The 21,142-nt window shown below is 35.7% G+C and overlaps 1 protein-coding gene across 1 annotated transcript; it reads right to left on the bottom strand.

Annotated features, from left to right (window-relative positions):
- Positions 1 to 12,232: 12,232 nt before the first annotated feature.
- On the bottom strand, positions 12,233 to 21,041 carry LOC145661123 (uncharacterized). Its single transcript, XM_081726572.1, has 2 exons — positions 19,547 to 21,041; positions 12,233 to 12,417 (listed from the first exon to the last, which is right to left on the bottom strand). The coding sequence occupies exons 1-2, from the start codon at positions 21,039 to 21,041 to the stop codon at positions 12,233 to 12,235; spliced, it is 1,680 nt and encodes a 559-aa protein (XP_081582698.1).
- Positions 21,042 to 21,142: the final 101 nt, after the last annotated feature.

The raw sequence follows: 21,142 nt of genomic DNA, 5'->3' as shown, positions 1-21,142 counted from the left end.
AGTGCATTTTGAGTGACATATTGCACCCAAGTTTCTCGTAGACAGATAGCATTCTTCTACAAATTCTTTGTAATTTTCGGCTCGGTGGTTCGCGAGAATCTGGTACGAACATTGCGGAAACAATGCCACGTATGAAGCTCATCAGCACTGAGAATAGATTCAAACACCTCGTCGTGCAATAGCTTGCGTATTTGCGGACCAATAAAGACTCCCTGCTTAACCTTTTCTGTACTTAGACGCGGAAACTGTTGGCACAAGTACACCAATGCACATTCATTCCTGTTCATGGCCTTCACAAATGCCTTCATGAGTCCAAGAGATGTGCAATGGTGGTAGCACAATGCTTTGTGGATTCACGAGAGGTACATTTGGAATGTTTTTTCGCCTGGCAACAAAGCTGTTCATCGCAGACATTTCTTTTGAGTGTAATGGACATTCTTTGCACGACTATCCCACTCGAATATGTAACAACTGTATTTTGTATAGCCATCCTGTGGACCAAGCAAAATTTCGATCACCTTAAAATCACCACAAACTAACCATTTGTATTCACGATATTTTATAAGATCCAGAACGCGTTCCAACATGGGATAACTTTCTTTACATAGGGGTGCATAAGCAACAGGGATTGATGCTGATATCTCCTTACTGTTGTACAGGAGCACAACCTTAAGGATTGTTTTGGAGGTGTCTATAAACAGTCTCCAATCTTCTACTTTGTACGGAATCTTCAGTTTCTGCATCAAACCTGGAACATCATTGCAAAATACTAACTTATCCCCGGTTCAGCAGAAATATTTTGCAACATCTTTTTTACGATCGCGTAGAGTTGATACCCTAACCGTATCCTCCTGAAGGTTCCACTGCTGTAAACTAGATGCTAAGAGCGCAGCTTTATTCTTTGGCAGTGCCAAATCTCTAATCAGGTCATGAAACTCCGCTTGTGTGAGTCGGTGTGGTTCAGGATAGTTGGTTTTCGGCTCAAATGAAGGATCAGTGTCACTGGTATGTGGAGCAGGTTCACCTTCACATCCATTTTCTGTATCACTTTCCGTCGACATGGTAGCCGGGGGATCGGGAACAGGAAATCCTTCTCCATAGGCCACTAGACGAACGACAGATGGTATCACTGGGTATTCGATCTTCCTCTCCTTCTTCGTATTTATACCTTTCGTCAAGCAGGGTAGCATGCAAAAGTAGCAGTCTATACTATGGTTTGTTGGTTCACGCCAAATAGCGGGCACAGCAAAGCGCATGGAAACGTTCTTCCCATGCATCCAAGCATTGAGAGTAGATGAATAACTTGTACAACAAACGTGGGAAGCCCATGATTTACCTTGGCCTCCAACACGACATCCAAAATAGAGTAAATATGCTCTTCGCACTGAAGCAGTCAATGGCCACTTTCTGGAACCACAAATCACGTCCGTACATATGTAGCATGCACTGTCCACCGAATTTTTACATACGCGGGGCATTGCTGCACTTTCCTTGAATCACTGACATTTCGCAATGAAAACAATATGTACAACAGCAATACTGTCCTCATTTACTACTTTCAAACTGCTGGTTCACCAGTAACACAAACAGTCTGCTCAACTACTGCTTGAAGCACGCCACGAATACGATTAGAGACGTTAATTGGAGCTTGTTGTAACTTGCAATCATTGCCATACGTGACTCATGAGACGCTCGCACTAGCTGTTGATAACGTACAACGTTGCCAAGTCGAATATGCAGCAAATACTTGTCAAGAACGACGCTTTGTACCGTGTAAAACAATAATTTCAAATCATGTACTTGTAATGTCTCATAGCATTATCTGCAAAACGCTTAATTATGCAGAAACCTGAGTCAGTAGAAAATTTTAAGTGCGATTTTCGCGTTCTGTAGCCAAAAATCAATAAAGAAGTTTCTGTAAAAAATAAAAACTGAAAAAATGTTGAACAGTGAATCAACTGTCGATTGATGTAGCGATCGAGGTACATCACTGAACCATATGTTGTTGATAAACCTTCATCGCCATATGCCATAGCTCCAGAGCAACACAATAGACGTCCGTGCTCATCTCCTGCAGTGAGATGCTGCCCCACACCGTATGAGCGGAGCTGCCCCACACAGTTGTAGTCGACAATAATTTTAAGAAAGTAGAGCGAGAAAGTTCAGTGTGGGGATCCGTTCCTTGTATTTATACACGTAAAGGCGAAGTCAAACAAATGGACTTCCTAAAATAATTTTTCTTTCTCTGTGTAACATTTAGTTTATTAACAAATTTCCTACAACCTGTCAAATTGTGCGGTAATTTTGTACAGGGTCAAAACCCATGTCTTAACTACAAATAATAATAATAATAATAATAATAATAATAATAATAATAATAATAATAATAATAATAATAATAATAATATATGCAGTCTAGGCAAGGAAATTTCCTATTGCCTGCATATTTGGAAAAGGACTTTCGGTTCGCTTTTAGCATGTTGTTACGTGTCGTAACTTTGTACATGCAAAAATAATTACGAATTGTATTAAAGTTGCGATTTCAGATATTCTTTTGTTAATAGCTCATCAGCAGCGCGGACAAGTGGTTGGTTGACGAACTAAACCAACAGGTATGTGAAATATGTAAGACACCGCTTCATACTGAAGTGGGTAATAACAAGGGTAGAACATGATACGAAGTGTAGAATTGGATACTAAGAGTAAAATCAAGAGAATTTGTTACGACGAGTTGAATAGATTTTGGTAAATGAAGTTATGTTGTTTCATTCCTCGTGTTTAATATGAATTTTATTACTATACATATGATTGTGCTACGAATTATTAAATGCTGAATAGAAGAGCTATCGTGAAGTTTAATAGCTTTTCCGTGATACTTTGGATGGTTAAATGGAAGGCGGTAAGTCGCATATGATATATAAGTTTGTGGAGGATAAAATCGAGCGAAGTAGCTCAAGTGGTAGAGCGTTGGCTTCGCGTTCGGGAGGTCGCGGGTTCGAATCCCGCTGCCGACCATCCTGACTGGGGTTTTCCAGGGTTTTCCTCGGTTCTACCAGGCAAATGCCGGGATGGTACCTACTAAACAGGCCCTGGCCGACACCTTCCTAAATCCTTTTCATTGTTGTTATTGTTGTTGTTGTTAGATATCCAGTATAAAATGGCCTCTGAGCTGTATCTGGTGTTTGTTAAATAAAAAAAAATCTCAATTGTTCCAGTTTTGTCAAGAAATTGTACATCCGTTTGTTTGAATAGTTCATATAAAGAAATATTTATTCATAAAAGCTTATCATTAAACCTGAATGGAGAACTTAGTGAAATATTCGATTTATTATAATTTGATATTTTTGTAGCAAGCAATTAATTTTTCTGGTGAATGAAATTTTTTTGTTATATGGGTTCTGGAATATTCCGATAAGTTTAGTGAACTCTTATCGGTTTCTCTCTACTTCAGCTGCAAAATTTAATAAAACAGAACGTGGGGTGATTTCTCGACTGGGATCACCTTACCCTATGCGACTGTTCATGCTTACTTCACTAAGGTGACATGAGCACAGCGTTACAATGTAAAAGATCGGACTCACTGAAAAGTCTTGGACCCCCAAGAAAAACTTGCTGGGTGCACACTTGCAGTCACGTGAAGCACATTGAAATTCTCGTTTTCTCTCACCCCTCTGAAGGACATACAAAGATTTTTATTTTTAATATTGTGCTTTTGTAGTGTATATCGTGTTCGATACTTTTAAGGTTCTTTCAAACACTTCGAATACTTTAATGAAGGCATTTTAATTTACGTATTTTTATTTTTGAGTATTTTTAAACATCACATAACACTACATAAGTGAAGGTGCAGAATGGGAACAGGTTCTTCACTACAGATCCATTATAGCTTGCCTTGTTGCCAAAATAGACTCATAGTACCTTCAAGTCGTATTTTGGGAGCAACGTAGCATTCCTCACAAGAACACTACCTCACGAACTGCATGTCTGTAATTACTGTAAAATCAAATACAATGGAAAGGTAAGCTATAATCAATGTTTATTGTGACGATTTTAGCTGCCCATAGCATGTGCAAGTTATTTTTCTTGAATCTACACACTATGGATTGGTTTCGGTTTAATTTAATAGAAGAAATTTAATGGTTTGTCGTAACATATATAACTGTCATTCATAAGCATTCATAGGGACGAACTCATGTAGATTCGTATATATCGTAAAGTACGTAAATCTTCAAGACCTATCGCAAGAATTTCACAAATGTGTGACTGTTTTACTTGTTTTAAAGAAAAAGTATCATGAAAAGGTAAACATCATTCGCATCAAAGTAATATATAGAATACATCGAATTAAAAAGGATCAATTATCGTACTGAAAGACCAAAGGATAATTGTCTAAGTTATCAATCTCAATTGTCAGTGGACACTAGCAAATTCTGTCATTTTGTCGTTCTTCGATACAAAAATTGCAGCAACGTTTTTGTTGTCAACACTATCTGAAAATCTTGACGAGTATAACAAAGTGACATCAAGTATTACAAAAAAGTAACGTAACAAGATCTAATGAATGAGATAGGCGGATCTAGAAAGTATAAAACTAGGGGGGCAGGCAGAACCTAGACTATGATAAGTATATCATAAGTTTACTATAAAACTTTAGAAAGATTCGTCGTCCGAGATTCAACACCGCGTATCTCCAATTTTCGTGAATTTATGTTTATGATACCATTAGAAAGTGTATAGGATGGCCCACAATCTGGTTAAGTAGTAACGTTACATCTATGTCACGACAGATGGCTCTGTTATTCCCTCAAAGTGACAGCGTATATTAAGGCTGAAGCTAGTTTTTAAACATTTTTTTTTTTTGTATCTCCTGTAAAATTGATGAATTGTTACTTACTCCGTATTCAATCTCACAGTCAGACAACGATATATAACTAATAGCTTAAATTACTTTGCCACTCAAAAAGCTAGGGGGCCTAGGCCCCGGACTAGAACCACTGCTGGGAGGTAAGTATGCACGAGAACAGCTTTTATGGTGAAGTTCTGATTGATATGTTCAAGTTTTAAAAATCACATTTCACAACGTAGAAGATATTAAAGATCAATATGAGATATTACTACGATTGCCAACTTTGGGAAATGAAATTGCCGTCACAAATTGCCTATGATATGGTCCTAACTTACTTAAACTAGCAGCAAAATCTCTGACCCTACCGGTAAAATGCCGGCCAGTTGGCAAGTTTAGACATGACGCAGAAAATTATTGGATGAGGCACACTCAACTCGTCCCTCTCTAACGACGTCCGTGACTGTAAATATAGTGTTTTCTGGACAAAATTCGATCCAAATCGCCTTTATCTATCTTGTACTAGGATGCTTGTATGAAGAAGTTCGTTTCGTGACGCAGTGGGGGGGGGGGAAGATCTAGCTAGTAACCGGCGTGCATGGAAGGCAGCTTGGGATACGCGTGGCAATGGCTCCATGTTGCTCATTTTCATTTGCCTTCCTCACTACACTTCACATATTATTATGTAACGCTCCTTCTAATTTCATGTCTTTACCTCGTGATACCATTCAGTCATTTCCTGCACACTTAGATACCACTCCTCCTTCCAAACAACGTCCAAGAAATATACTTTTGTTCTTATTACATCTCTTCGCAATTGATTGTGTTCTTACTTCACAGTTTTTCTACCACAGTTACACGCAATCAATTCTGTCACTTCTACTAGGTTCGTGTTCTCATTACACTCACATTTTACGTGGTCTTTCAGTAACCTTGATTCCATAAAATGAAGCTTATTAGATTTGTGTTTTGAACCTAAAAATAATAATTAAAAAATTGGAAGGTTGAAAGGAGATTATTATAATTAAGAATTCCACTCGTCCTTAGAATTTCTCACTTTCCTGTTTCTGAGAGCTCCAATTTTCCTGTATTTTTGTTAGGAGATTACTTTATGGGTTGGGCAGAAAATGCTACAATTATTTATACTGAACTCAAGTGGCAAATTAATCTGTAAAAATGTTAAGTATTTGGGTTTCAAATGTTACTTTGACATAGTGGTTAATAATAAGTATTGTGTTCTTGTCAACGATATTGGCGGTGATACATCTAGAAGATAAAAACGGGAAGGGGTGAAGCCAGGACTTATAATAGGTGGATTGAGTACAGCCCGCTCTTCCCAGTGATTTTTAACGAATTATACTGATTTAACGATTCATATTAGTTCATAATAAATTGGAATCGCATCTTATAGAGAAAAAAATCATTATTCAGTTGTTTTCTTTTATTTTTAATTCGAAATAAGCCAATTGCTATAATGATTTATGAATGCAATAATACATTTCTATACATTGTTCGGCGTAAGCTCTAAACTGCGATAAACAAAGCCACGTGAAACTAAATCTCGCTGATTTGCTGTTGTCCTACCGACGCTTGTACTCCTCCGCAAAATAGTTCATGTGATTGCATTATTACTTTTACTATGAAGCTTCATATAAAACTGCTATATTATTATAAATGACAAAAATATAATACGGATTATCTAATAATACTGCAATCGAGTGTAGTTAATGAAACAATACAAATAAACACTAAGCATGCGCAGTAATTATGGCGCCAACTCAACTGTGGACGGGTGTTCTGCTTTTAAAGTCTGAAAAATGACTGGCATGAATTCCGGTTCCGCGAGTGTTGTGGTGAAACACCAACAAGGCAAACCTTTACTCACTAAGCAACAATTTTTCACGAGCGAAATTCAAATACTTTTTTTTCAATCTTTTGAGTTTCTTTTGTTTCTTTCCTGCTGCTGCTGTAAGTATCTGGACAACACGAGACAGTATTGTCAAAATGCACGTGCATAATTTGCTCCTCCCCGTGGGGAGTGGGAGTGATACATCACTAGCCAATCGTATTTGTGACAAGCGGAAGGATACAAATATTTTGTTTATCGGAGTTTAGAGCTTACGCTGAACAATGTTTAGTTAGGAAATGTATTTTTTCGTGTTATTTTATTTAATGATTGTCATATTTTAAATAAACAAAATGGATATTGTAGAGTTGAAACCTTTTGATTTAAAACAAGTCAAAAATTATAATTTTTTCACATTATCGACGCAAATTCTTCAAGATGAATGTACAACATATAGATTTTGTGCATCAACTGGATTACTTAAATTTGAAAAGGTATGTAAAAGCTGTCGAAACGAATTAAGTTTAAAAGCTCACAAGGAGAAGAGTGCAAGATTTACATTACATTTCATTTGTTATCATCGTTCGTGTTCATATTATAGGAAAATAGTATCTATTAGAAGAATTTTTTTTGGAGTACATCTAAATCTTGAAATAAGGCAGGTGCTATTACTTGCATATTGTTATATAGCACAAATTCATGGATATGATAATATTATTCAAGAATGTTCGTTTGTAGATAAATTATCGCATAATACTGTTAGTGACTGGCCAGGCACGTAGCCAGGATTTCGTGAAGGGGGAGTCCGTGACATGAAATTCTGAATGCCCAGGAGCTCGATCAATCTAAACTATTTTACTATCAACATATGTTGATTTGTTAGGACAATAAAATGAAGATATGTTGGTAAGTATTTTAATAACAAACTATGAGAAATCTTGAGTAAAATAATAAAAAAAAAAAAAAAAATGTGCCGAAAAAGATTTTAAAATATTTACATCCTTACTCTGTTCATTCAAATATAACAATTTTCCTTCATTATGACCCCAGCTATTATAAAAAGTACATATTCACTATTATAAAAAGTACATAGTCAATAATTTCTTGTAAAATATTTTAAAATATCTGCGTTCCTTTCTCTGTTGAATCAAATGTTAACAGAACTTTCTTTCCATATATTTTTTCTTTTTATTATTCCGTCAACTACTGTCTGTTCCAATGACAGATTAAAGGAGCAGTAGAAAATTGTTTTTGAAATAACATGTTTGATACTGCAAGGATGCGATGACGAAAATTTATGATAAAAAATGTCCACGTTGTTATACAACGGTACTATACTTTCGGGAGCTTGAAATCTCCCTTGAAATCCTCCTGACTAGTAGCAGAAATTCTGAGAACTCCGTAACTCTTCTAGAAATTCTGAGAATTCCGTAACTTTTCTAGAAATTTAAAATTCTCTGACTCTTCCATTATATCTCGCTCACCTCGCCAGCATATATTTCAAGTAATACAAATGTCATAAGAAAGAGTAACCAAAAGCTTCCTGATTTTTTAAATTTTTAACGCGATCCTTCTTTTTCTCATTTCATTTTTCATCCTTCCTTATTTTTTTTCATTTCTGGTCTCGAAGGGGGCTCCGGACCCCTCGGATCCCCCCTGGCTACGTGCCTGGACTGGCTCACATTTTGTAGAGAAGTATGCTTGGTAATTATTTTGCGACAGTCGTCTGAAGTAATTTGTGGAGAAGGGTACACTGTTGAGATTGATGAAGGTTTGCTTGGTCGTAGAAAATACAACGTCGGCACAATGAAATCGCAAACCTTGATTGTAGGTGGAATCTGTTGAGAAACAGATGAAATTTTTCTGTATATGTCGTAATAATAGCCGAAATGCGATTAACCTTGTCGATATTATATCAAGACACGTAAACAAAAAATCGGCAGTTATTGCCGATTGCTGGAAGGGATACAGCTCCCTTAGTAAAGAGGGTTGGCAATATCTCACAGTTAATCGTTCAATGAACTTTGTAAATCCTAGCACAGGAGAGTGCACACAAAATGTAGAGAATTTATGGTTTCAGCTGAAAAGAAGTCTTCCCTCTACTTATAAAAGCGACACTCTCATGTTGCATTTCAGCTGTTATTTGTGGAGGAGAAAATTTTGCAAACATATGGGAATTAGTGATCAGTTTTTGCTTTTGCTGGAACATGCCGGAGAGATTTATTCTGGGAATGATTAACTACTGGAAGATTTTTCGCCAGATAAAGTTTCATGTACGGTAGCTTATTTAATGCATATGTGAAATTTGAGTTTACTTTATGAAAAAAGTTTGCATGCATAATTTTTGTTTCATTTCTTCATACAATAAATTAATGAAAGTATTAGCATTTGAGTTAAATATTGTTAGGTTAGGTAAATCTTGATTTGTTGATTTTAGATATAGCAATAGCTATTAGCTTAAAGTAAGTTTAAGATTAGGTAATGCTTTCTTTGATCACATTAGATGTAGTTAACTAGTTTTCGTAACATTTACAAAGATTTGCTAAAATGATCTTAAAAATGCACTCATTACACTTTTCAGTAAGTTTAGCTCATAGGTATTATTATATATGTAGGTATATTAAAACTGACATTCTTTTTGCAGTTCACTTGTTACCGGAACTAGAATAGTCACAGGTCGGAACAGGCACTGTATACCAATTCACTGTGAATTGGACAAAAATCACAGTGAAATGGTATATAGTGTCTGTTCCTACCTGTGACTCCAGTTCCGGTGACAAAGAACTGGGGGGAGCGGGTTATACACAAGCCTAATAGGTATATCATGAGTTTACTATAAGCTTTGAAAAACATATAACTAATAGCTTAAATTGTTTTGTTACTCAAAATACTGGGTGGGCTTAGGTCCCCGACCCCGAGCTAGATCCACCACTGGATATTAGCACTGACGGGGGTTCAAAATGATTCTACACGTTTCTGTAGATTTTGTGGAGTCGAACAATAAAGCTAAGAATTGAGTAGAGAGTTTGGTCACATGTTTAAATAGTAATTCGACACATATATCAGTTGGAAGTATCTTAAGACTATAGTTTAGAAAGTGAACAGTTTAATTATTTAAATTTTACCCTGATATTTGTGAACCTCTTCTGATTCTGCCATTAGTAGCATTTTTGTCTCAATTATCTACACAATGAGCAATTTCCACAGTCTAACGCTACGTAGTAATTGTCATACTTTCATTTTTCCACCTTGCGAGTGAACACACTGGACTCGCATACCCTGGAGAGTACTTTGATTATGGAGGATTCTGTGGTAGATGTCCAGGGCTGGATCCAGGACATCCACTACAGGGGGGTGCACCAATAACTAACAAAATAACCAATCTCACTGAAACTCTTCAAAGTGACATGTAACAATATTGTTTACACCTGGCAACGCTGATACATAGAACGGTGGGGAGGGGAGTATTTTAAAGAGGGCCGCAAGTGTTATGCAGGAAAAAAGTTCTCTCCCTCCTCCTGGTTTCTGTTTTCTTTCCTACTTGACAAATGCTATATTGTTTTGCTTGGTGAATTCTTTTCCTTCGGGGGGGTGCACGTGCATCTTTGCACCCCCCTAAATCCAGCTCTGTGGATGTCATTTATTTTACTTCCCTAAATTTCTGCACTGTTAGTTCTGTAGCAGATATTCCTTGCTTTAGTAGTATTTACTTAAGCACCAACGGATATTAGAATTTCACTTCTAAAAATCAGTGAACTAACTCTTCATCAGTATTAATAGAATGATTGCACCGGATGCAAAAAACGAACCAAGCGCCAGTTTCATAATTCTAAGAATAATGTGTATAAATTTTGACGTCCAACAGTAATGTAGTCTTCAACTAAATTGAAATTATATGTCTTACAAAGAGGCTTTATAGTTACGTACGCACGAATTTATTTCAAATTGCGGTCCTATTTGCAAAACTTGGCGTAATAATCTCAAGCAACAAAATGGCATTGTGGGCTTGCAACTGGCTTAGTGCGATTGCAGAGCTACTCCCCTCAACAGTTCCATTATTAGTACCCCTACCTGATCAATGCCTCTGCTTACTTTTTGTTACTTTCTTAGATTTTCTGAAGTGTCTGAAATCTCGCAGAACGGCTATGTTCATCCGTTTCTGTTTGTACGTGTCCCCCCACTAATCTATTGCTCACGCCAAAAGTGGTTGAAATTAGTCATTTCCAGTTTCAACGTTTTTCACCGTAGAACGAAACTGGTAACAGAGCGACAAACGGTTTTTTGCAATAGGTTCGGCGTCTCGAGAGAACATAGACCTATCATTATCACCTACAACACTCTAACAAAACCGGAAGTGGTTGAAATTTACTTATGCTTCCGGTTTCAATACTGTTTTTCATAGAGCAAGAACCTTAACATAAATCGAGAAGACGTTTTTTCTGCAATCGATTCAATGTCCCAAGAATAAGTTTCATGTCCTCCGTAATCTTAATATTCAAACCGGAAGTTGTAGAAATAAATAACTTCCGATTTCAACGTTACTCAGCACAGAACAAAACAGGAACAGATAGCGACAAGTGTTTTTTTTTTTTAAATATCGATTCAGTATCTTAACAGAGATACCATCACCACCCGCAACACTCTGCGAAAACCGGAAATGTTTGGAATTTACTAATACTTTCGGTTGCAATGCTTAGTTCCATAGTGCGAAAACGGTAAGGGGTATCAAAAATTTATTTTGGACTCAGATTCAGTGTGCTAAGAATGAGTTTTGTCTGCACTTTTATTTATTTATTCAAACCATGATATGCTTCACCTCTAATTTTATTCTTTTTATTGCAACCGGATTCAATTACCACTTCCGATTTTAAAGTTAATCTCCGTAGAGCAAAAAGAGTAACGGATAGCGAATATTGGCTTTTTGATTTGGATTCAGCGGCCGAAAAACAGATTCTGTGTTATTTTGTCCCTCTATCGCAACCAGTACTTGCAGATGTACTACTTCAAGTTAAATATTGAATGTGTAGTTTGAAAATCTACTAGTTTCACATTATTAAATGAAAGTAACTTATTAACTTATTTTGTATTGGCAATCACAACATAGGTCAAAGTATGTATTTCCCACGGATCGCTCTCGAGCAGCGCTCGATATTAAATTTTAATCACCTTAAAGTTAGGTTAGAGCTCCTATATTTGTAGAGTAAAAATTAAAATATTAAAAGAACGAGACACGCTATGAAAATATATAGTGTATTGCAGTAATTACGCACTTGTTCCTTGTTGAAATTACGGGAAAAATCCGGGACTGTTCCTAATAAAGCCAAATGTCTGGAAGCCAAAATACAGTCTGCCAGTTCCTAAAGTGGTACTTGTGTCATATTCGTCCTCGATCCGAATGCAAAGTTAAGAATACAAAGTTAAGCTAACCGACAGTAAGTTTCACATCGCTACTGAAGTAATTATACTTATAAAGTTAAAGGGCATACCGCTACCATAAATGAAAAGCTTATAACGAGCTTTGCTCCAGTCTGAAAGCTTGTGCGTCATTTATCTCCAGTAACTCTATAGTCTTTAGACTTCAGACTTGTCTTGGCTTTGTTTTTCCTTGCTAGAAGTTTCGGGCTTGGGCCCATGCCTTCCATTTCTATTGTGAGCTTGGCGTTGTTGTTATTTGTGTCATCTGTGTTGCTAGGGTCGCAACTGTCGCGCTCCCTGACTATAATGATTACTGATGACAGGAACAGGTCAATTAACAAAAACAGAATATACTGATGGAAGAAACAGCAACAAGACAAAATGACTGCTACTTTATGACTGTTATTCATTTTATACACTAAAGATATACTTAATGCTCGTGAAAGCTAACGTAACTTTTCTATTATTCTCTATTTTGACGGTTCCAGGACTTAAAAAATCAATTATTCTAAAGCAAAGATCCCGCATTCAATGAAGTTCTAGTTCCAAAAGACCCCACGCCACTATACCAATCAGACAAAATATAGCGGATACAAAGTTTTTGCCTGCCATCTGTCAATAGTGGTTTTCGAAATTTTAAATATAAACCAAGATCTTGTAACATTCTTGTGTCTTCCGTCTAGGAATATTTATATTGAAATTTCTTAACTGTCTTGCTAGTGGATCGAATATTGGAGACAGGTGGCAGGCTACAAATTTTTTGGATAGTATTTTACCTATCTACTGTACTTCTCCACTTCCTAATTTCTACTACTACCATCCTACATCTAATTATCAATCTATATATATAAAAGAGAACGTACAAAATCCTTTGTTCCCTCATCACGCTAATACGGCTGAACCAATTTCTTTTATTTTTGGGGGGTTATTAGGATTTGGACCCTAGATGGTTTTTATCATATCACTTTAATTTTTAATTACCAGTGTCTTGAGATAATTGACCATTCAAGTGTCCATAACGTACAAATCCTTTGTTATTAGTTCATCATAGGTAAAAATAAACGTATTTATATGCAACCCGCATGACCGTGTCACTCGGCGGGTTAACATAAATGACAGGCGATATACAGCGGAAAATAGCTTGAATCTTCTGTTTAAAATTTTTTAATTGATTTGCTTATTTTTACAGACACTTTTACAATATGCCAGCACCGGGATGACCGCAGCGAAGCGGGGCGGGTTAACATAAATGACAGGCGATATAATGTTAAGATTTACTGCAATCTTCTATGGTTTTTATCATATCACTTGAAAGCGAAAAAGTAAAAATTATCTAAGTAACAAAGTTTATTGCGTTCCGGGGTGACCGCAGCGAAGCGGGGTGAACGCTGCTATCTATATATATAAAAGAGAACGTACAAAATCCTTTGTTCCCTCATCACGCTAATACGGCTGAACCAATTTCTTTTATTTTTGGGGGGTTATTAGGATTTGGACCCTAGATGGTTTTTGTCATATCACTTTAATTTTTAATTACCAGTGTCTTGAGATAATTGACCATTCAAGTGTCCATAACGTACAAATTCTTTGTTATTAGTTCTACGGCTGAACCAATTTCTTTCATTTTTGGGGGGTTATTAGGATTTGGACCCTAGATGGTTTTTATCATATCACTTTAATTTTTAATTACCAGTGTCTTGAGATAATTGACCATTCAAGTGTCCATAACGTACAAATCCTTTGTTAGTTCATCATAGGTAAAAATAAACGTATTTATATGCAACCCGCATGACCGTGTCACTCGGCGGGTTAACATAAATGACAGGCGATATAATGTTAACATTTACTGCAATCTACTATGGTTTTTATCATATCACTTGAAAGCGAAAAAGTAAAAATTATCTAAGTAACAAAGTTTATTGCGTTCCGGGGTGACCGCAGCGAAGCGGGGCGGGTTAACATAAATGACAGGCGATATAATGTTAACATTTACTGCAATCTTCTATGGTTTTTATCATATCACTTGAAAGCGAAAAAGTAAAAATTATCTAAGTAACAAAGTTTATTGCGTTCCGGGGTGACCGCAGCGAAGCGGGGTGAACGCTGCTAGTTATTAATATGGTTCTATCTTTTCCATAAAAGCATATTTCGGTGCATGGTTACCTCATTAAACTCGGTATTATTTCATACATTCTGGTACCATGGTAAATAATATAAATCATCTAATAACACAGTCGACTGTGATTGATACTTTTAGAAATTGGGGATCGAATCGAATGATCAAGACCCGGCCCGTCACTTGACTGCATTATTTTGGTATGTGATAACATTTTGAATTTTTCTGTTATTAGTGTACTTATCTGACGAGATCTTACGTTTGTTTTGTGCATTCGCTGCTATGTGTTTATATGATGTTATTGGTTGAAAGAGCTGTCAGAAGAGAAGGTATGAGTGATTTTCTGCATAACTTTACAGGATGGCCAGAACATACTAGCACTACAAGTCAAAACATACAAGTCATTTCTTGGTTTGTTGTATTATAATATTGTTAAAGTGATTGCTTTAATCTGATGATTGCAGAGCAGGGAGGTTTTGAGTAAAACCAAATCATTGGTGCAACAATTTATGTAACAACCGAGCAAGGAGTAGGGAGAGATAGCTCACAGTCCATAAATTTATATGAAAAATTACGGCAGAATGCTGTACCCAGGGGCGGATCCAGGGAGGGCGATCGGGGCGATCGCCTTCCCCCTCAGAAGAAGAAACTTTCTTATTTTTTATATAGAAATAAAACCCATCCCAAAGTTTGGAGCCCTTAAAAGTAGCAGTATGACAACCCACCGCTCCCCCCCCCCCCAGAAGTCGGCTCTGGCTGTACCGTACGTCAAGACAGTGACATAACATGACCTGTTGGAGCCATTGAAAGCAGAAGATTTAGTATTACCTGCCAAACAGTATGGGAACAAAGGTGTGTATGCGAGCTGTGGTTTCTTGGAAAATATCTCCGATAATGCTGAACGGGTAGCAATTCGAGGAGTCATGTATGTTAGAAAGCTTTCTGAGGCCAGCAAAGCGAAATAAGAGGCACGCAGAACAGGCGAATAAGAAACTAAAGAGACAGAGAAGAGTTTGAGCGTTCTTGATGTTAGTAAAATTTAATCTGAAATGCAAAATGGAAACAAAAATGGTTATGTATTCCAATATGAGAACCACATATAAGTGTTAAAACTTCGTAGAAAAGAGAGGAAAATATGAACTCATATTGCATGTAATAAAACAACAGACAGCTACCTGTGTGGTAGACAGAAGTCTGAGTATTTTTATTAAAATTGGTGTATGTATTATATTTTATTCAACCATACTATTCAAAACGTATGCATAAATCAACACTGTAGATCAGTGGAATAGGAAAGGAGCTAACGCGCTTAAACCTACACCTTTTTGTATAGTGCTACCAAAAATTGATTGTGTTAATATGCAGTACATTATATTTATAATCTCCGATAACACTACTTTTCTTGTAATTCATCACAAGTATTATACAGTCATGTTAAGGATCTAAACTTATTTTCCAGAAGCTGTTTTAATCCAACATAGGATTTTAACAAATTGAATATTAACTGAATTCTCTTCTTTTGGAGGAAGATTAGTTTTCTCTTCAGCATAAGCATCAAAATGTACCGTCTGTAGGTGCGAGTAAAACCATTTAAAAAAATGGTTGTTCAAGTTTTTTTCTTTAATGACCTGCTTAGTTGAATTGTTAACGCACACGCGTGGTTCCTCGTTCTACTCCCAATTGGAGCACTAACATTTCTTGGTGTTGACTCATTACCATGAAGGAGTGGGGTAGCTCTGGGGTAGAGCAATCCCCTCTTGTGTATGGGGTTCCTGCACTGTTAAAAATGGTTTCTTAAATTCGAGAAAAAATTCCTCGTATTTGAGAACATCCGTTTCTTATCTGTGCACCGAGTAATACATTCTTAAAAGTGAGATTTCGATTTTCTCAAATCATTTCGAGAAATAATGACTCAAATACGAGGAATTATGTCTCATTTCTGAGGGTGCAATTGGTTTCTTAAATTTGAGAAATAATGTACTTTTTCTTAAAATTGAGAAAGGAACATCTGAGTAAATGAGACATATAACCTCAATTTTGAGAAACACATTTCTCAAAAAAATGTGAGAAGTGTCTTTCTCAAAAGTGAGAAACGATGCACAGAAACGGGGTTCTCAAATACGAGAAGAAGGGAAAGGATATAAACAAAATATAAACATGCAAAAAAAAAAAAAACTTTTAGTACATACAGAATTTATATTAAATGAACATGTTTAAAATATAGCACATTTAAACCTTTGTTTCAACGCAAGAAAATTACCTTCTTTAATAACGAAACATTTGTTTTACAATAAATCAATAAAATAAGCAGATAAATTCTAAGAACATTATATTCTTTGATAACGAAACGTTTGTTTTACAATAAACCGAAAAATATACAGATAAATTCTAAGAAAAGTATATTCTTTCATAACGAAACGTTTGTTTTACAATAAACCAAAAAATAAGCAGATAAATTCTAAGAAAATTATATTCTTTGAACGAAACATTTGTTTTACAATAAACCAAAAAATAAGCAGATAAATTCTAAGAAAATTATATTCTTTGAACGAAACGTTTGTTTTACAATAAACCAAAAAATAAGCAGATAAATTCTAAGAAAATTATATTCTTCGAACGAAACGTTTGTTTTACAATAAACCAAAAAATGAACAGGTAAATTCTAAGAAAATTACATTATTGATAACGAAACGTTTGTTTTACAATAAACCAAAAAAGTAAGCTGATAATTTGCCTTTGAAATATTCAATGGCGTGCCTTAACTATCGCTGTCAATTTGACTGCCGGAACCAGTGGTGTACGCAAAAGAGAAGGCGTCAAGAGTATTAAGGCAAGATATTAGGGAAAAGGCTCGTATATCAGACCAGCTAGATATCAGGCGAGGGTCCTGAGGAAAGCCACATCTGAACAAATTAAAGGATTATTTCTTCAAACAAACGAAAACAAAGTTACGCGATGTTCTAATTCTTGTAGAGCCTACAACAATTAGAACATTAGGAAACTTTTCTTACCTTAGCTTGAAATTGAAAACTCCCAAAAATGATTGTAGCCCAGGCCAATAACATATGCAGAATTTCACCACGGGAGTGGGGGATTCAAGCGCTCAATCTCATAATAATTTCAAGGAACATATGATTTTTGAATAGTGTGTCTTGAAATTATTATGAGATTGAGCGCTTAAATCCCTCACCCCCTTGATGAAATTCTGTGTACGTTACTAGCCTGGGCTACAATCACTTTTGGGAGTTTTCAAATAGTGAAATTTAAAACTGGTGCAAAACAGTGCAACAGATCAGTTTTAAAATTTATTATGTAAGGGAGATACCAGAGGCAGCTCGTGAAGAAAGTCATACCGATAAAAAAAAAAAAAAAAGAGTTTACCGTTTCGAACTAAAAGAAAAATAGTTATCTACTACAAGTGTGCGGTTTATCGTTTCAAACTAAAAGAAAAACTCATCTAACATAACAACTTACATTAGGAAAGTTCTCTTCTAAGGTTTGTGTACAAAAAGAATATCGATGTGTCTTCTTCACGATCCGCTTCTGGAGACGGAAAACATTGAAATCCAGGCAATCAATCCAACGATGGGGATACTTAATTAGTATAGCTAATATAATATAACAAATTTACGTGATAAATCTTTGCTCCTATGTGTTAATTATTCTTCAATGAAAAAAAAAAAAGAAATACACAAAAATCCTATATTTAGGTTACTATTTGTAATGTACGTTTCATTGTAGCTATTATACTTGCTGATGGACGCTATAGGATACATTCTAAATCAAAAAGTAATACTGATCTTGTATTCCGCGAAGTGTAGTTTTATTTTAGATGCCTTCGACTCTTTAAAGTAATCGTCGGTAACTTCTTTCAGTATTAGTTTTTGTATTAACTATTACTTTATCTGTAACTTACATCATAATATCCTGAAGTGCTTGCTTACGTGATTTGTGATTATGTTGATTTTTCTTTAAGAAGATGAGTTTCTAAAGCAAGTTATTATTCATGTTACCATCGTATGTTTAAGTTCACAAAGATTATAGATCAAATAGAATAATTCGTAGCTGTAAATTATTAACAATATACAAAAATCACACACACAAAAAGTTACTACTATGTACCAAAAACGACTTCAATCGGTCGATTAGTTTTTAGATTATGAACTTACGAAATAACACATAAAAGGTATCAACCACTTTTGTTCCTGACTCCACTATGCTTATCTTTGCAAATGGAATAACTTTGTTTACAGCCATCATCTGTGCTCTCGACTACATATATCTTAGGAACAAAAGATTATTAGAACTCATTTCATGTTTCAATACAAGTATAAAATACGGTTCACAAACATCATATGCGATTTCGATTACATAATATTACACTATCTTAGAAACAAAAGGTTGTTGGAGCTCATTTCATGTTCTAATCAGAGGCGGCTCGTGAGGGAAGTTATATCGGTAAAAATAAAGTGTTTTATTGCTTCAAACAAAAGAAGGAAAGTTGCTTAGTGTTCTAATTGTTGAGAGCAAGAATGACAACAGGTAACTTTTTTTTCACTTAGTTCGAAGCGATAAAACATTAAATTTTACCTATGTGATTTCCCTTACGAGCCGCACCTGGTTTCAGTGCAACGTGTAACTTATGGTTCACAACCATAATATGTGATTTTGAATACAGAAGTATTACACTATCTTAGAAACAGAAAGGTTTCTGGAACTAATTTCATGTTTGAATATAACAAAATATGGTTCACAACCATCTTATGTGTTCTCTACTGCAAAAGTATTATACTATCTTTAAAAAAAAAAACGGTTATTGGAACTAATTTCATGTTTCAATGTAACGTATAAATTATGGTTCACAACCATTATGTGACTTCTCTTACATAAGTATTACACTATCTTAGAAACGAAAGGTTATTGGAACTAATTTTATGTTTCAATGTAACATATAAATTACCGTCACCATTACGGAAAGAGGAACGAACATGAAGTGGCAAATAATTATAAAGAGAGTTTATAGTTACAACTTGTACAGTCGTTCGTGGTGTTACTACATACGCATGGAAATGTTCAGAGAAACCAATCGTCTGAAAACTTTTACATAAGATGTAAACTGACTCCATGAAAAGCACAATGTCCTCAATTTGACAAAATATAGGTGTATCTCTCTCACATCCAGTCATAATCGTCATATTTCTGCAGTATAATATTCCATTTACACGCAAAGAGCGGCAGGAAAATATTTCATGTTCAGTAGTTGCTTCATTCATTTTTAAGAGCAAAGTACGAGCATGTTCGTGCGAATCTAACTTGATTTGCTTACCCTTAACATCAGTTACTGAATATAAAGAACATTTCTTTTCTCGTAATGTATGTGTAACATGTAATTGATGGCGTTCTGCTACAGTTTTTGCGACATTAATGAAGTTTCCAGAAAGGATCGCATTTTTCTTGAATGGGTAATGTTTACTCTCGTATCGCATCGTCCAATACCTAATTGGTGGTCCCAAGTATCTTATAATACGTGGATAATGTACTGCAAAATGCATCTTAGGCGTAAGATGTTTCCCTGGAAAAAGTAGAAGGAATAATGCATGATGATCAGCAATGATTTCTTGCAATTGGAATGTTTCGTCAACTGTTAGGGTCGGTGCTACAAGTATGTCTATAATACTGACCATTAGTAACAACAAAGACCAAAATGAATTATCATTTGGAATTTTATCTCCTATAAGAAGCGGAATATTTCTAATTAAACACCACATTTCAGCTGCACTCTGCCCACATGACCCAGAAGGATTACAAAGTTTTTCGTGAGTAATGGGTACGGGTTTACAGTTGTTTTCACTTGGACTGTAATGAAAATTTGATATTCTATCATTGAGAACTGACAAGGTAAGTAACTTCTCTATCACAATAAACTGATGAAGAATTAATAACAATTCTGAAGCAGCCCAGCCCTCAAAAATATCGTGCAGAATGTCTAATGTCAAATTATCTGTAACATGCCAATAAATAAGGTTGTTTAAGGGACATTGTTTCTTCACACCACAAACTGAAGTAGTAAAATCTTCCGCAGCAAGTTGTTCGTGATATTTGGCTTTTGTTCGAAGGAATCGTATGTCTTCATGTGTTTGAGTGTGCAAAATATCTTTTGGGACCTCGCAGAATCGACAACAAAAATTTGCTGAAAAGCTTTCTACGAATCCGAACAGTTTATGAAGCCCTAGATTGTCACCTGTCACCTGCCAAAGAGCCACTTTTAGTATCTCAGTCATCCCTTCAACTCTAATTCCAAACGTTCCTAATTGGATCAAATCTTGTACAAGTGGTTTAAATAATTTCTCATATCCATATCTATTTACATCAAGAGCATAGTGTACATTAATCAGGAATATGTTTTCAAGAGAAGACTGTAGACATAACGGAAGATCCTTGAATGCAAAATAAATACAACCCAACTTATGAACACCTGCATGGGAACCCAAAGGATTAGCTACTTCAAATTCATCTATGTACAGTTCAATACCAAGTGTGTTTTCTTGTGAAAGCAATGGGTGAGAATACCAATACAAACCATGTTGTACGTTGTGTAACACTGTAGTTACTTGTCTGTATTCACCTTTAGACTGCTTTATACTTTCTACGAATACAGGAATTGAGAACAGTTGCTTTATAGTCTCAATAATAGGAACATATTGACATTTATCTTCAACAATACATTGTAAAGGAACACCATTCTCATCTATTCTTTGCTCAAATCGCTCGCCCAAAGTAATAGCTACCGGTTTTACAAATAATGCAGTTCGTTCATACATATTTTTTAGTTTATACACAGAATTAACGTCTTCAAACAAATTACTGCATTCGCTGAAAGACTGAAGTAATTCTTTTGTCGTGTCAGTATGGCATGTCCCTT

This window comes from Thermobia domestica, chromosome 9 (genome assembly GCF_964235325.1).
Source record: "Thermobia domestica chromosome 9, izTheDome1.hap1.1, whole genome shotgun sequence".
NCBI classification, from domain to species: Eukaryota; Metazoa; Arthropoda; class Insecta; order Zygentoma; family Lepismatidae; genus Thermobia; species Thermobia domestica.
This window is presented reverse-complemented; position numbering and strand designations above follow the sequence as displayed.

Excerpts from the sequence above, each read along its gene's own strand:
- LOC145661123 (XM_081726572.1), bottom strand. The coding sequence starts at position 21,041 with ATGTATGAACGAACTGCATTATTTGTAAAACCGGTAGCTATTACTTTG. Across the intron at positions 12,418-19,546 it reads TTCAGTAACTGATGTTAAGG|TAATCATTATAGTCAGGGAG; the intron begins GTAAGCAAATCA and ends TCCTGTCATCAG.